Here is a 16536-nt window from a genome sequence, read left to right as displayed (position 1 = left end):
TCATCAGTGTTTGGTCGCCGCGGGTGCCAGGGACGACATGGATTTTCTCCGTGTGGCACAGTCGTTCAGATTCCACTTGTCAAGATAAGTTTTTAGAGACCCGAGGCTAGGGGTTATATTTTAAGCTGGACAGAGTTTTGATCAAACGTCACAGGGACCCCGGCTGCGAGGACTTTGAGATCGATCCAGAGATAACGCATTGTGATTGTACAGCTGGCGATTGAATATTGAATGTTGAATGGCACTCCCTCTCCGGTAATAGGCGCCTATATATCTATCTTCATACTTCGTTGTTATTGCATAGGTAGGGGCAAGTGAATGTTTACAATGAAACATGGGTCGTGGTGGTATGATAATGATACAGCAGCCGAAAATCATGGGTGCGCCTGCGAGCATGCGTACCTGCCATAAAAGATAATCAGTCATCCCCTCACTCAACCTCTCCATCCAGGCACAGGAGCAGCTTCGGCACTTCCAATCAATACCCTCCTCGCACCACCCTTTCCGGTAGGCAGCTTTGGTACAGGCTTGCTAGCAGCTAAGCTACTGATTTTCAGCTTTTGTTGAGGAGCAGGAGGTAAAGGAGAGGGTTTTCGAGGGATCTTGTCGCGGTTTTCTTTCTCTGGCTTCAGTTTTCCAGGTACGACGAGCTCCGCTTTAGTCTTTCCCTTATCCTTCGTCGATAAGCGTTTTGATTCAGGGGGTGGCATTTTCTTGAGGGGAGGTAGAGGAACAACATTTAGCTCGGTTTTCTTCTCCCTCAGAGGGCTGTCATTTGACTCTGATTCACTTGTAAATGGCTTCATGGCAGCGACGGGTGGGTGCACAGCAGGCGTCGGAGAGTCTTCGCTCTCTTCCGACACCCCGTCGGGGCTGTCAGGTGAATTCGCGAGCATGAGAATGCGGGAGAGTGGACTCGGTTTTGCAGGCGAGTAAGCATGTGACATATGTGGTGCAAGAGGTTTTGCAAGGGGGAACGGGCGGCGTGTGTTTATGACAGCGGGAGGTGTTTTAGGTGATGGGAGGACAATTGTCGGTATTGCTGCCCTTGTTGGAGCAGAAGGAGACGAGGAATCTGATGAAGATGCATCGGAACTCGAAGCGGACACTGACTTGGTGTCAGTGGACGTGTATAATTTTCTTCCTGGCGATGCTTGATGCACGGTGGCCACAGGAGGAAGGAATGCCTCTACAGGGGGCAAGGACGTCCGGGGTGAACGCGGAGGGAGCACAAACGCGGAGGGCAGAACAGACCGCGCCAAAGTCGACTTCGTACCCAACGCCTCAAAGGCAGCTGGCGAGATAGCGATGGGAATTACTTCCGTCTCGTAAGCAGGTTCCACTTTGTTTGGTGGTAGAATCGAGAACGACGAGAAGCGCCGAGACACTCGAGTCTTTCTACTGGTCACCTTGCCGACGACCTTGGGCTTCATGGGTGACTTTCGGGGCGACTTGTTTTTATGACCCTGAGGCGACCGAGGTGTAGGTTGGGAAGTGGGGTTGGGGGTCGGTGGGAGATCGGAGAGCATCTGCTCGACTTGCCAGGAGCGCCTCTCCTCAAGGAACTGGATACGCTCCGCCTTAGTGTGGTCATCAGTAAACGCGTTGGATGAAGTTATTGGATTTTTACCTCCAGAGTGGCTTTCTCCTTGCCAAGTTTCACAGCAGCGTTTGTGAACTTTCTCCGCTCCTCATCAAGTTCAATTTTCATGCGTTCAAGGCGTTCAGCAGCAAGATCTCGTTCTGGTTGTGTCATGAGCTCAACACTTGCATCCCTTGGATCTCGTTCCGTAGATGATACTTGTGATGCAATCTGCGTTAGGAGAGCCTGAGTCTCTGCAATATGCCTCTCATGAAGTTTCTTGGCTTCATCTGTTTGAGAGAACTCGTTAGGCACACACAAGGAGACCCAATAGCGTCCATAGACACACCAAGTTCTGAGCGCAAATCGTTGATGATGCCTTGTAATCGCTGATTTTCCAGAGCGTCCGAGGCCTTGGCGTAGTCCGGTGCTGGTGGTGCCGCAACTTGTGAGCGCTGTGACAGGTGCTTTGAGATATCATCGAGGACGCTGTGTGCCGAGGAGAAGAGCGTAGAAAACTTGTCACCCGCAGCGTTGGGAGGCGTTAATGGGAACAATACGCTGTGCGTTATTATTGCGGGCTATTGACAGAGTTAGCAGGCTGTTTGTGCTTGAACCTGGAGTCGCACCTCTTCATCACAGGGTGAAATCAAGCATCGCAGTTCATGTAGCACAGACTGCAGTCGGTTCGCGACACTCACGACAAGCCGCTGTAACGCCAACGCTTCATCAGCTAGTGAAGCGCGAGCAGATTCAGCTTGGTCAAGAGCAATCTCTAGGTATCCCTTCCCCTTTCCGAGGGTTTCAGACCCGCTCACCACGTCCGCGTTGCCACATCGAAAAGTCAATCCTGAGGATGAAATCGATAGCTTCGTCTGCATGTCGGATAGTTTTGACCATTTCTCAATGATGCGCTCCACGTCTTTCTCTTTCTTTTTGATTTCTGTTGAATGAGTTGCCCGAAGAGCGATCAACGTGGAGCGCGTTCGCTGAAGTTCAGCCGAAGTCTGCTTATGGGCTGATTCCGAAGCTGCCAAGGTTTTGGAAGCCGTCCTGCCACAGAATTTAGGTTGAATTCTTGACAAAATCAACTAATGCTCACACAAGCCGTGACTTGTAAACGTTCATTTCGCGCTCTGCATTAGCTGCCTTCTCAGTGGCTGAGCGATGCATCCCCATGAGCCGCTCGTGGTCGTAAGAGAGAGTTCGTAAATTTGTCGACAAATCTTCAGTGCGAGACATGTCATTCTAATATTTAAAGTCTTGAATGAGACTGCTGTAACTCGCGCTACCACACAACTGCACTGACGTACCGCTCTTTGGCTTAGCATAGCAAGCAAACACTTTGCCAGCTGATCGGTGTCAGAATTTGAGAGTCCTTCAAAGGAGAGCCCAGGTGAATGGGTGAATCCATGTGCTACAAGTTGAGAGTTAATGTACTGCAGACTGGAAGTTGATGCGACGGAATCGGAGGATGTTGCTTCCGAGCATGGTGATCCAAAGTCGGAGATAGAGACATCAAGAGCCCAGTGCACCAGCTTCCGTGGTGTTGCAGCCATTGTCGGTCGGGAGTCGTGGTGCTGGGTTGTTGGGTGTGGCTGTCGTCGTCGATGTTGAACTACTTCTGACGCGACTCGGTCACGTGGATTCAATGTTAACGCGTGACAAGGTAAAATCTGTCACAATGTCACAATTTATGATGGGGGTTAGGTTGGGGCTGCTTGGGGCTTGTTGCATTCCTGCATGAAAAGCCACGGAATATTACCATGTATCGCCGCATCGCACGCAAAGGACGTGAAGCGTTCCATGAAACCAGATAGTCTGCGTCATGAATCACTTTATATCCTCTGCAGGGTGTCTCCTTGTGCATCCTCTTCTCTTCTAGTCGACCCTCGACTCGGCTTGATGTCCCTTATTTCCAATCCACTTCAACCCCCGACTTGTGCGACACACTTTGTGTCCCGCGGGATGGATTTCGGTTATTTAGCTCAACTTCTAGCGCATATAGCCAGCATTCTACGAACACTTACAACTTGATATACACAACACTGGCCCAGCAGCTCCTCGCCAAGAACGAGGAGCTACTGGAGATAAACTTCTAACGGTCAGGGAGAATAAGAATAACCGAACGCAAGTTCAACTCTCTTGAAATGTCACGTCCTCATAGCAATAAGGGAGAAATGGGCTCCAGACTGTCCCAGCTCCACCAAGTTCTGCTCGCGGCATTGATCCACCATCTGCGCTCACATCAGTCCATGTTTCTGAAACAAATCTTGGCTAACATCTACAACGCCATCCATTCTTGGCTAGGCTTCAGAATGATCCAACCCTCACCCACTGAATCAAGTCGAGGACCAGTATCGCGGGATTCAGGGGGACGCGTCACGATGAAACACTCGTTGGAACAGGATGGTGTCGATGCAGTCGAATACGACTCGGAAAGCAAATGACATTATGGATATGAGAGTACACATAGACTACGAAAATTCGGCCAAAAGAAACAACAGTAAGGAATGACATGCGAGCTACAAGGGATAACAGCAAGTATAGCGAATGTAAGTTTGACTTGACTCGAGAAGATAAACATCCATTGATCCAAATAAGCAAGATCTTAAGTAGTGAAACAAGTTTGATTGATTCTATGATTTGATCCTCTTGTAGTACAACACGTATGCTGGGCGTCCCTAAGAAATTCGTCAAGAGTGAGTCTTACCGGTAAATCAAAGATCTTACCACTATGTCCTTAGCGTCAGTCGGTGTGACCCGACTGTCGTCACAATAAAGCCATCCTCCACGAGAAGCGATAAAAGCGGTATCTGTACAACCAAATTGTTCACAAAAGGGCGACATAGCAATTATAAAAGCTTACAATGCCCATTGCTTAGATTTCCAAAATGATTTGTTACGCCGTATAGATCGTATTTGTATGGTGGCGTCTGCACTCGCGGATCATCGATGCCAATACCACTCGCTGAACTGTTATGCATCCCAGGGGGTAGTGCTGGAGGCATGTAATTCGTCAAATCCAAACCCTTAAGAGGAAAGTCGACGACGGTCTCGATCTTGTCCGTAAATACCCCTTTATGCGAGAAGCGCTTCAGGTGAATAAGCAGAATTGGTGGAAGACGGGACAACGAAAGCTGTTTGGTGGCGTTACGTAGAGTTTTGCAATACGGACAGTGCCTGGTGATACCGTTAGAATGGTGACATAAAAGCGCGTAGACACCATACCAAGCCTCTGATCCCGTGAGCACTTCTTCTTTGACAAACGCGTCTAGGCATGACTGCAAAGATATTTTGGATGGGCCCTTTACGGAAGGCATGGGAAGCGAAAGGTACATGAAGGAATTGTACGTCGTCGATGTCTACATGACATTGCAGGCATTGTCAAGTCCCGAAGACCGCCGGGAGAAAAAACCGAACCCACCTTATGGCATGTCAAGCACACCAATCGATTCCTAAATTGTCCTTGGAAAAAGTCTACAATGAGTGAATCGTTCCGCATCCGGTATATCTCCCATTCCTGTGAACTGGCAATCGTCTGAGGAAGTCGCTCCAGTTCGGCTTCGCGTTCAGGCTGTCGGTCCATTGGATGGTTTATGAAGGACACGGTTAAGGTCTTCATGGAGACCATCGAGCAGGAAGGTGAGGAATTCTTGCGAGTCATGCTGGTCAGATCCCGAGAATTGAGGGGCATATACGCATATTGATTTCTTGCCAACGAAGTCAGAGTTGTACACTAACGAACACGACAAACTTACCCTGAACGTTGTTGGGATCAGATGCGGAAGCTCGGAGTGAGACATATCGTAAAGAATGTTCGCAAACGCTAATGCGAGTTTCCCTTGCGTTCCCATGGGATTGACTGCATTGACGGCCTTCCTCCACCGACCTTCTATATCATGGTCATCTCCCGTAAGCCCTGAATTTGGGTGTGGAAATCAACGTTCACACATACCAGTGAAAAATCTTGCAAATGGCACCGTGGCACTGAGACACTGAATAGTAGCATTCATGTAACACGTATTGCCCATATTCTTGAGCCCAACTCTGACAATCTGCATGTCAGACCAATATGTTATGGGATAAGCAGATGGTATCGTGGGCGGTTTGGGAGCCTCCTTAAGCGTGCTAACGGAATATGACTGCGAGTGCGAATGTTGCCGCTGGAACGAGTTGGAAGCGACCGGAGGGGGAGGGCGAATAACGTGAGAATTGGGTAGATCTGGATAATCAATGGGGAGGCGAGCGCTGAATGATCCACTGCCGGAACCTAGTTCGACGTAGTCGCTTCGCCTCCGGACAAGCGGAGAGGGGTTGATGCTCGCTTGCGGAGGAAGCGCTGGGGGCTGGGAGAATAAGGGTGTGCCCCCTGTCCTTGAAGCGGAGTGACTACTTGTGTTTGCAAAGGCGGGGTATTGTATCGATGTGAATGTCACTGCAGAACCGTTTGCATGTGAATGGGGTATTACGGGAGGCGTGCGGGGTGTCTGCAGGGAGAATGATTTGCAACGTGTAATCATACCAGGGAAGGTGCCACGTACACTATCAGAATGACTATAGTTATATGATATAGATGACGGGACGTGTGCTGGAATCTTTCGGCGGCTGATAGAAGTAGGAGTTGCGGGAGTGTCACTAAATGTTTCTGAATCGTGGGATTTAAGTAGTAGCCTGGTGGCGGAACATCAATACTGGACGCAGGGTGGAAAAAACATACGCTTACCCTGGGGAGTCGATCGGCAATTCCGGAAACCGGCGCTCAGGCGATATAGATAAGCCAGACAGCGCGCCATTTATTGGAGGAGGTGTCCAGAAACGTGAAGTTGATTCGAATGTTGACCTAAGATCAGGACATCAATACTGAACGCAGACTGGAATTTTTTTTGCTTACCTCGAGGAATCGATTGGCAATTCCGGAAATCGGCGCTCAGGTGATGAAGGTATGCCAGATAGTGCCTCATTTATTGGAGGTCTCCAGAGGTGTGAAGCTGATTCGAATGTTGATGTACCTCCCAGGTCTCTCTCTGCACTTGGTGCATCCGCATTGACTGCGACTGAATTGCCCAGCACGGAACGCAGCTTGATCGAAACTCGTCTCCTCTGACGAATCAGAAGATGTAGGGGACGGCGGCCCAAACGACGATGGCGGGACGACTGCGTATGGCGAAGGTGTGGTAGAGTTCGATGCTGAAGATGCGGTGCTGAGAACAAGACTAGAGGACAACGAGGGTGAAGGTCGAATAGGGCGAGGTGAATCCGGTAGGTAAGGAGCGGGAACTTCTCGTGAATAACGTTTCGTCGTAGGGTCAAGCCCATTTTGACCGAGCATCTTCAATCGATCTGCGAGCGGTTTTACACTGGACAGTTCGCTCGGATAAGGCGATACACTACGGAGAAAAGAAGAGTCGATAAATACGGATGTCATTCTTTTGTGCATGGCACTCACGCTGTAGTCGATCTCTCAAGTTTAAGAAGCTCCTCCTCGAGGCTTTTGATACGGTCCAGAGAAGCTCCCTTTTCCTGTGGACGATATCATTGGATGACATTCCACACTAAAGGCATAGTGCGAACCTGGTAAAACCGAACGAACTCATTATTACCTGAACTACCCGGAGTCCTGTCGGCGACGTAATTGGGGTGCGTCATATAAATATTAATTAGAGCAGCTGCGACATGGAAGGCAAGCAGAGCTGCCTTTGGCTCCCCAGCGGCGTCCTTCGATTGAGCTGTTTGTATCTGGGTGCGGGCCGACCCAATGAGTGCTTTGGCACCGAAACCCTTACTACGTTCTGCACGGGTTCTAGCAAGTTCCTTGATCTCCGGGACAGATCCTAAAGATGACAATTCATTATGCATAGTGGGATGATCCAAGGGAGGATCGATAGGTTGTCGAGGCAGGTAGGTTCCGCTGTGAGTGTCTGGACCGAACCCTGCGAGACTGGGCGATGGTAGAGGAAGAACAACAACACCAGGCATCCAAGAAATAGCCTCGAGCAGCTCCGAGTAGAGTTAGCAATTCAGTGCGTGCCAGATACTGAGCCGCCCTACGACGCTCGAGCGAAATACTTGACAGAACAACCTTTGCCTGGTCCACATCGTGCGAAAGATGACAAGACGTTCTGTGACAATCCCGATTACATAACTGAACAGCCTCCCACCAAAGTATAGAAGTTCGTTCTTGAATCAACATAAGTACTGTACAAAATCCAACAGGGTATTCCACAGGGAAAAAAGGCCCGTGCCCCATCAGAATTCCATTTATACATCCATCGTGTCATCAAGGGGAGAAAGACTATCAGCCGGAGAATGGCCAGCGCCAGCGCCATTCGCTTGGTGCTCAAAGTGGCATTTGTGGCACCGCCAAAGATCCGAGTAGTGTTTACTCGGATAGAATGCAGGGGAGTATTGTGTCAAGCACATATGGCATTCTAGCGCAGGTTCAGCCGAATCATCAGCCGACGAAGGGCCGTCCATGCGGATGTTTAGGGTTTGGTCGAGTCTCCTAGCTTTCCGAAGTAGAGCATGCGCCTGAGTTACGGGCGCTTGTTTATAGGTTTGGCAGTAGACTTGCAGAGCAGTCTGCGGTACCGTGTCAGTGATCTGAGCAGTTGAAACATTTCGGCCGTCCTCACCTCTCCAGTCTCATCGGTTTCACATACGTCATATAGTTCCCTCCTGCTGTTCTCGTGTTCTTGGCAACATACAATAGGAACCATGTTGCCAGTCTCACCCTTGAAGGTGGTAATCATACCATCCCGACGTGGATGACGCACCTGTAATAATTATCCTACGATGAAAAAAGAAGAAAAAAACCCCCCAAAAAAAACCAAAACCATACCGGCTGGATTTCAAACCCAAAACGGTGACCGTTCCTCCAAGCACAAGATGTATGGTATTCCCGTACGCAGTCACTGCATCGGATAACTGCACCGCTGGTTTCGCCGCATATAGTACATCTCTGATGAATCGTGTCAGCCGCACAAGGATAAGAGGAAACGGATGTGTCCTTACAGATGTCCATCTCTGTCTGGGTATAGTGCTAATACCCTCAACGAGTCGGAGCTGTGACACATCCGAGAAGCTAATCTCGGGCGTAAAGACAGCACATAGCACATGTGCCCACCCTTGCCCTTCAGTAGGCTTGGAAGCACGTAAGAACGAATCAGCGTTGGGGTATTGCGCCTTCTTCTTGGATTTGCGCCGTGGGCAGAGCAAACAGTCAGTATTCTAGAGAATACGAGTGGTTATCATATGACTGAAATAAAAATCATTTTGGGTTATTTTACCTGAGATGATTCCATAGTCTCCTGGTTCTGGCAAATGTCGCATATCCACGACTCAACGACGTTCTTGTCCACGTGGACGCCGCACGATGCTAGATATTCGTACTGTTGAATTGGTTTATAACGTAATTAAATCAGCGATCTCACCTGCATGCACTCGGAATTGACACTGGCTACACCTCAGCACCTTACCCACTGGTCCATTTTTCTGGCATGCCAAACAGCGGAGCTGTGGGGCCACTGGAACATTAGGGGGAGGTGTTGCATTGACGGAAGCTGATGTTGAGGTCTAGGGAGAAGATGAAGATAAATAAATTGAAGTACCACCATCGGTGCGTGATTTTTACCTTCACTCGTTTCGCATTAGGTCCATTGAGGGGTGTCCCCTCACGTTTATCCGAGCCTTTCTTGCTGGGCGCCTGGGCGTCTTCACGGACTGGACGGACATTAAGGTCCGCATATTTACGCCAGTTCGTCCCGCAAGCATCGCAGAGAATGTCAGTAACAAGCCCTTTGGGAGCCCTCCACCAATGTTCGGATTCACGAGTGCGGCATGCGCCACAACTATTGTTGTGCCTGGAAAATCCAGGAATGACTGAACCTTCGTCGTCGTCGAACTGATCAGCAACATTGGCGGAGGGTACTTCATCTTTGTTGTTGTCCTTGCCCTTGAGTCTCATATCTCTGATTTGGGCATTCTCTTCCTTTAGTCTCGAGCTGAACAGGGGAAAATAAGAAGATGAAAAAATTAAAGATAAAAACCCCGCCTACTTTTTCCAGTGCGCATAGAACCGCACAACCTCGGGCACGGAACGAGTACCGATTTCGTCGTGTACAGCCCGAAGTTCAGGCCCATAGAGGAAAATGCCATCCTCAAAAGCCGCTACTTCGTCTGCGGTCCACTCCCGGTCGGTATACCTCGTTTCGCCCTTCTTCCACTGTCGAAGCAGTCAGATTTTCTCGCCAAAAATCCAACAATAAATTTTGTCTGGGACGTTACCTTCTCTGCGCGGGTGGGAACACTCATATCAACGGTAGACCACCCACGATTCATCAGATGTGCCTGAGAAAACCGCCTGATAGCCTCGGTCAGCCAGTCTACGTTATGCAATTTTTCCTGCTTTCTGCTCAATACCAACTTCCAAGCTTCCACTATAATTTTGTCTTAACGAAGCTGCTCCCTCAGGGTCATAAAGCACCTACATTCGACGACTGTGAAAAGGATAAGCGAAGTTGTTTACCTAAGCCAAATGAAAGCTAAAAATACGTACTTTCTTCATCCGTCAAGCTGTTGATCGCGCTCAGAACTTCAACAGTATTATCTCCGCCCCGCTGTTCCAGATCTAAGTTGCCTTGAGCAGCGTCCCAAGCCGAGAAGGAAAAACATACCTGAAGGCGCAGGCACATCAAGCGTAGTTGGAACAGTAGCTTGATATTTAGGACCAACACGAGTAGCCGATCGAGGGAAAATAAGATCGTCAGGATCTACCGCCCAGATATACTAAGCTTCAGACATGCAGTGCCAAGTCCACGCTTACCAAGTGTATCTTCAGCCACTGTGTATTGCCTTCGTGGGAACATGTGTCGTCAGCTTTCGCTCCTAACTACCTATCGCTGGAATGCGGCCAGGTGCATACACTTACCCAAAGTACCGAAACGGCCACATTTTAAAGTACTTGATCTCGACGTTTTCTTCCTTTTCAGCAAGGCTCCTGTCCTTGCGCGGGCGTCCTCGACCTCGCGGAGCAGGTGCATTAGACTTTGGCTTGGTGATGGGAGTCGGATGCCGAACAGCATGTTTATCTACCTCCTCCTCGTGGCGCTTAGAGCAAGGGGCGCATGTCCAGCCGTAACCACGTGATGGCTTTGCGAGAAGTGGAGGTTGAACACAGCTCATGTGGAAAAACATCTTGCATCTATCACACCCTACTGTGTCAGGACTGATGTCATAATGTCAGCATGTGCACGAAATGGTAATATCCCCTCCAATAAAAACGTACTTTGCACACCATTCACTGCAAGTCTCACACAACCGCAGAGCGTCGGTGAGATCGGGAACCACATCTTTCTCAGCTACCACATATTCGTATCTCGAAGTTAAAACCTGTCTGATGTGATCGGGCACTGAAAAAATTTGTTGAATCAAAAGAGTGGGGGTGATAAGGGGTTGTACGTACGATTTCGAATGTCAGTCGATTGAATAACCTCAAACTCCTTCTTGATATAAGGATCAAAAAGACGATTGAAATAAAATCTGTCGGGACGCTTCTTCCATCCAGCTAGGTCGGTTATTTTATCCCTGTGCAAAACATGGCACCGGGAGCGAAGTTGATTTATGTCGCAGATCTCTGAATATATTGCGGCTAGAAGGAGGCGGGAATCTGCGACCGGACGATCACTGACGTCGCTTGGACGATAATACCAAGCCAATCGAACTCGGGTATATAGTTCCTTTCCTTTCCCCTTGCCCTTCCCTGCCCCTTCCGGTGGCAGGAACTCCATGATGCGGGCTACTGAGTACGGGGTACCATCCCGAACAGACCATGGCGGAGAACAATACACATGGTCTTCGTAATTCGGGTAAAAATGATGTCAGAAGAAAATATAGGCAGGAGTTGGATTTTTACCGTTAACTTTGACCTTGTCCCCGCTTTTCAGGGTGACCTGGACTGTCATAAGCGCTTGCAACAAGAGGTTGCAAGAAAAATCTGCAAGGGATCAAAATAAACTCTTTGACCTTCAAGAAGGCCAATACCGTAAAAAATTGTCTCACCTGGGCGGGTTGTTGTGTTGTTGTGGATAGGATGAGTTATACGATGAAGGAAACGAGGTGGAGAAGGTGTGATCCACGAAAGGCAGAAGCCTGCGTGATAATGAAACTCCGATGGGCGCGAATATTCCCGCCGACTCACACAAAACACCAATATATTAATTCATGTGTACATGTGTATCTTAAATTTCAGTCTTTATTTCTTTGGCTTGTTTAGATGTTTTCACGAGAGCAGAAGTGAAACAGATGTACGAGTTTCTGTAGACGCGGGCATGTGTGAGGTGGCAGAGTTATGTCGGAGCTGGCCATTTCTATCCTTTGAGTCTAAGTGCCGTACCCTGCCGTACCTGGCTTGTCCAAGCCTAGTAGCTCCCACCAAGCCAGGTTGCTATGCAAATGGTCATCTTCCAAGAAAGCTTAAGCATGTAGGCTTGTTGTCTGCAACACATACGTATGAAGGGCCCCAATAGTAGTGAATCACCTTCAGGAACCTTTCAATGGGGTGCATTTGACTCTCAAATGATTACGAGCAGATCGTCAGCGTACGCCTGATTTACCGCAACAGCAGTATTGTTATACCATACTCGTCTACTTATGTGCATACATTGTCATTCAACGTTCAACGATGACGCCAAAGAAGAAGAAGGCTTCCGAGCGGGCCTTGAACGCGGCTTCCACAGGGAGATAGTAAGCTTATGATGCAATGATTCCGCGTCAGTTCCTTATCCTCGGGTACCCTACACTTCCTTTCATCGTATCCCACGTCCGACCTCGTATTCAGCTGTCCGCGTGCTGCGCGGCCGGTGGCCTTACCGCAATGTCCAAGTTTAACGACGACTCTCAACGTCAGCCTGCTGAGGAAATGGCAGGTGATACGGCGTCTACTGCTCCATTTACCCGTCCCAGGGAGTTCCTGGACCTGCCGCTTCCTGTTACACAGGCTAGTACAGCGGATTCAGGCCGCCAAAAGAAGAGAAAAACAGCGCGCATAGATATTCTCCGTGTATATTGGGTACGTTTCATGAAGCGCGTGGGCACTGAGTCCCCATCCACATCCTCTGCCATTGTGGACAGTGGTCTTGATAGCAGTCAAAGTCGGCCAAGGACAGAGGATGGTAGCGACGCTGACGAAGTAGACGAAATTGTCGTGGACCGGGATTGGACAGAGGATATGAAGAGCTCGCTCGACCACTCAGAACACGCTCCAGAAAAATCAGGAGACAGTCACATCGAGGGGGCTCAAGTCGGTGCGGGGACTGGTACAAGCGTCGGTCATGAAAGTTTCACGTTCCCAGATAATGGTGGCCCTTTCCGCCAATTTCTCATTCTTCTTCGCTGGGAAGTTTGGCCAGCAGTGCATAAATTCTTCCACATACGATTTTATGATAAAAAGACGGAAGAACGATATCAGAAGGAGCGTTGGTTTATTAGAAAGGTATTGTGCCTAGTGAATTTACCGGCTACATAACTTAATCTACGCATTCCTAAGCCTTTAGCAATTTGGTCAGCCATATTTTTCATTGCCAACTGGGTCATCGGAGCATCAACAATTGCCGCACCTATCACCATCCTCGATAAGTCATGGTTATGGGGTGTGAGTACAGTTTGAGTTCGCATGCATTGGCAATGTTGATCGTATTTTGTAGGTCGTGCCTGCGCATACTATTCCTCTCCTTTTCTTGGTCGTATTCGATTTCCCACGCGACCGTCCTATACCTTACCAGTTACTTTTGATGATCTCCACATGGTCTTGGTGAGCGTCACATATTCACAGCTCGCAAGTACAGCAGTTCTGATCTCCCCCGAGGTGTTTGTATGAGGTCGTGTCAATGTAAGCATTAGTGTTCTGCCCTTTACTGAGATTCTGATACTTGGTAAAGGTATGTGTGTGGATATTATAATACAGACAATACATGCGGGACAAAAGATTATCTCGCAACATTCTAGTGCGTTATATCCATATTTCAGTTTATGATCACTCATCTTTGCCTTCAGCTACACATCTGCATTACAAACTATTGCACTGTTTGGGATGAGGATGGATAGAACGGCCGCTATGGTGGGGTCACTATCATTCTTTATCATGTAAGACATGCAAGAGTTTCACGAATTGTTATATTGTATACTGACTTCTCATAGCTCAAGTATTTTTTTCCTGCCAAACAAGCCAATATGGATCAGGAGTGCGTTGAGTATTTCTGATTTTGCGCCACTAGCTCACCAGAAATTTCAGACCTACTAAATTTTCTCTTGTACCACACGTTCCTCTTGTTTGTTCATTACATGCACGAGAATGTAAGTGGAAACAAGTATTCCTATTCCTTCTTCCTCTCACCTTCACAGTCCGAACGGCGTCCTCTTTATTCTCCGAGAGCAACTCAAAAACCAGTTTAAGGCTACTCAGAAGGCTCAAATCAACGAACGAAAGGAAGCAGACTCTAAGAGGAGGCTTACGTCGTGCGCATCATGTTCGCATGCCTGCATAGCTTACTGACTGACTATTGCTGTTAGATACGTCTTCCATGATAAGTACAGTACCTTCATACCCTTGCCTGGCTCATCGGAAATTTACAGGTCCGGGTGCCCCTGAACACAGCCCGTAGGTGTCATAAAGTACAATTATGTATCTGACGCTGATCAAGCGTCCAGTCCTCGCCGTGCAGAATATGGAAGCATCGTGCGCTGTATCTAAAGCGCAAGAAATAGAGTTCATGGCATTAGGCGGCAGCTTGATCATGATGTCCAAAGGCAAGTTCGTCAGCTGTCCATTTTCTGCAGCCAACTGATTCCACAGCAGTTCTCAATGACATGCTTGACTTGTTTAAGTAACTTCCTGTCCTTCTAGGAACCGTGTCTGACACCCTCCTTAGCAATCGCATGGATAGCGGTCGGTTCGAGATCTTATCTAAACCTTATGCATTTCATGCTGTCATGCGCTCGTTGTTCATTCCACTGCGTATGGCAACAGACGCCCGCAACCTTGAACTCGTCACGTATCTCGACGAGACCATCGACAAGGTTGCGCGACGAGCAGCTTACGAGGTGGCAGGCGAAAATCTGGCAAAATTAGAGAAGGATTTGGACAACAAGGAGGACGGTATCGTTCTTGGAGATGCTACCAGGCTGCGACAAATCATCAATAACCTCGCAAGGTCTGCAGTCTATCTACATGCCATCAAGACTATCTGGAACATTTCATTTTTAGCAACGCCTGCAAATTTACTCCCGCAGGAGGAAGAGTGAATGTGTTCCACACGCCTGATATTTCCTTCACATACAGTGCCAGAATCTTCCGACAACCCAAGACCAAAGATTGATACAGGTGAGGACGCGATCGAGGAGGTACTCTGCGCTCCTGTTGACGATCCTGACCCTCTACCTACTCCGATAACGAGCGGGGGACAAGGCATGGAATTATCGACAAAGAAGGGCCCACTGAAGCGGATCGTTGTGCGGATTGAAGTTAGTGATACCGGACATGGAATCCCGCCTAGGGAGATGGCACAGGGCAAGCTGTTTTGTGAGTTATTGCATCATGATTTGTTGTGAAACACTCATTGTCTCTTGGCAGCTGCATTCAATCAAACAGAGCAAGGTAGACAACAAGGCGGCAAGGGCACCGGTCTTGGCCTGGCCCTCGTCCGACAGATTGTGAGGCTGAGCGGCGGTAGGCTGGGTGTCCGTTCTAAAGTCGGTCATGGGTCGACGTTCTGGGTCGAGTTACGTAAGTTATCTGGGTTGTTCCGCCCGAAATCAATTGTTCATGTTCACTTTTTGCAACAGCGCTAGGGAGTGGGAGTCAAAGTTGTGGATCATCCAGACCCGGAGTCAACTCTGCGCGAGAAACAGAGAACCTTTGAGCTAGCCGGGCCACTATCAGTGGATCTACTGACAAGCTGTGCCCCAACGCAGGCAGTCTCGACGAACATTATGCAGACCATGATGGACCAAGGTCAGCGTTATGCATATTTTGCGTTCATTATGTAAAGCAAATACCCGATTGTAGGGGGCCTGGTGCAGTTGAATCTGCCGAATGCCGCTGATGACTCTGAATCCCATCTATTCAGCCGGACTATCAGTGAACTCTCGTCGGGCGCCCAGCTTGGTCTTCCGCTACCCACTCCACCCGTCGATGGTTCTGGCCAGAAGAACCTGAGTAGTCCGGAGATGTACTCTCGAGTAGGAAACTATTCGATTGACAGCTCACCTACAGTCGTCGCAGACTCGCCGAAGACCCTTGATGATGCTACTCCCCTGCCAGCTGCTTTATCTATGACGACTCGCCCAGATCCACCAGTCCGAAAGTCGTCGGTAGCTTCCCATTTTTCAGGGTCCCTACCGTTGCCCGTGAGCCGCAAGGGGTCTGGCGCTGGTTTTGACCCGCCCATAATTGTTTTGGTCGTTGACGACGACCGCCTCACTCGCACCGTCATGTCTCGAATGCTGACAAGATTAGGATGCCATGTCTCAACCGCTGAGAATGGTAAGATCGCGTTGGAGATGATCATCGGCAAAACTTCGAGGACCAGAGATGAGCGTAATCCCAGGGTCTTCGACCCTAGCCCTGACAGTGAAAGAGACCGGACGGATGAAGATGGTACAGAGAACGGCTGTGTATATGATGCCGTTTTTCTTGACAATCAGATGCCGGTTATGTCTGGTTTGGAGGTGATCTCCAAACTTCGAGAAATGGGTAGGGGTGATTTCGTCGTTGGAGTTACCGGTCAGTGTTGCAGTTGAATTGTGCCCTTACGTATACTGACGCTGAAGCAGGTAATGCACTCATCCATGACCAGAAAGAATATTCCGAGGCGGGAGTGAACCAGTATGTGACTCTATAGTTCATAACGTTTAAATCCAACTAACTGTTTGCCAGCATCTTGACAAAGCCTGTCTTT

General features: G+C 48.9%; 4 protein-coding genes across 4 annotated transcripts; 1 reads left to right on the top strand and 3 right to left on the bottom strand.

The window, feature by feature from the left end:
- Positions 1 to 434: 434 nt before the first annotated feature.
- Positions 435 to 3141, bottom strand: EDB91DRAFT_1238135 (Afadin and alpha-actinin-binding-domain-containing protein; the record flags this gene model as incomplete). Its single annotated transcript, XM_041321673.1, has 6 exons — positions 435 to 1580; positions 1631 to 1872; positions 1932 to 2163; positions 2212 to 2635; positions 2685 to 2830; positions 2896 to 3141. 6 exons carry the CDS (start codon positions 3139 to 3141, stop codon positions 435 to 437), a joined length of 2436 nt encoding a protein of 811 aa, XP_041175390.1.
- Positions 3142 to 4011: 870 nt separating this feature from the next.
- EDB91DRAFT_1143324 (uncharacterized protein) lies at positions 4012 to 7680 on the bottom strand. Its single transcript, XM_041319083.1, has 14 exons — positions 7157 to 7680; positions 7032 to 7105; positions 6635 to 6972; positions 6477 to 6609; positions 6309 to 6425; positions 6127 to 6256; positions 5541 to 6072; positions 5344 to 5477; positions 5191 to 5295; positions 5010 to 5159; positions 4814 to 4947; positions 4452 to 4765; positions 4316 to 4398; positions 4012 to 4266 (listed from the first exon to the last, which is right to left on the bottom strand). Exons 1-14 carry the CDS (start codon positions 7559 to 7561, stop codon positions 4222 to 4224), a joined length of 2694 nt encoding a protein of 897 aa, XP_041175389.1. The 5' UTR covers positions 7562 to 7680; the 3' UTR covers positions 4012 to 4221.
- A 2-nt stretch (positions 7681 to 7682) lies between these two features.
- Positions 7683 to 11694, bottom strand: EDB91DRAFT_1143320 (uncharacterized protein). Its single transcript, XM_041319082.1, has 18 exons — positions 11642 to 11694; positions 11496 to 11576; positions 11046 to 11435; positions 10869 to 10992; positions 10512 to 10808; positions 10407 to 10435; positions 10258 to 10353; positions 10140 to 10211; positions 10072 to 10080; positions 9869 to 10020; positions 9640 to 9806; positions 9216 to 9585; positions 9016 to 9157; positions 8872 to 8960; positions 8597 to 8812; positions 8424 to 8543; positions 8218 to 8358; positions 7683 to 8164 (listed from the first exon to the last, which is right to left on the bottom strand). The coding sequence occupies exons 2-18, from the start codon at positions 11542 to 11544 to the stop codon at positions 7844 to 7846; spliced, it is 2784 nt and encodes a 927-aa protein (XP_041175388.1). The 5' UTR covers positions 11545 to 11576; positions 11642 to 11694; the 3' UTR covers positions 7683 to 7843.
- A 538-nt stretch (positions 11695 to 12232) lies between these two features.
- Positions 12233 to 16479, top strand: EDB91DRAFT_1083514 (Tco5, signal transduction HAMP domain histidine kinase; the record flags this gene model as incomplete). Its single annotated transcript, XM_041315635.1, has 16 exons — positions 12233 to 12325; positions 12357 to 13073; positions 13128 to 13232; positions 13285 to 13391; positions 13519 to 13584; positions 13634 to 13723; positions 13778 to 13821; positions 13872 to 13933; positions 14213 to 14237; positions 14484 to 14790; positions 14870 to 14883; positions 14919 to 15158; positions 15210 to 15362; positions 15459 to 15590; positions 15645 to 16361; positions 16412 to 16479. The coding sequence occupies 16 exons, from the start codon at positions 12233 to 12235 to the stop codon at positions 16477 to 16479; spliced, it is 2940 nt and encodes a 979-aa protein (XP_041175387.1).
- Positions 16480 to 16536: the final 57 nt, after the last annotated feature.

The sequence above is a fragment of the Suillus paluster genome (genome assembly GCF_016628075.1).
Source record: "Suillus paluster strain FC165 chromosome Unknown EDB91scaffold_41, whole genome shotgun sequence".
Lineage (NCBI taxonomy): Eukaryota > Fungi > Basidiomycota > Agaricomycetes > Boletales > Suillaceae > Suillus > Suillus paluster.
Note: the sequence above shows the minus strand (reverse complement) of the source record. Positions and strands in the feature narration are given on the sequence as shown.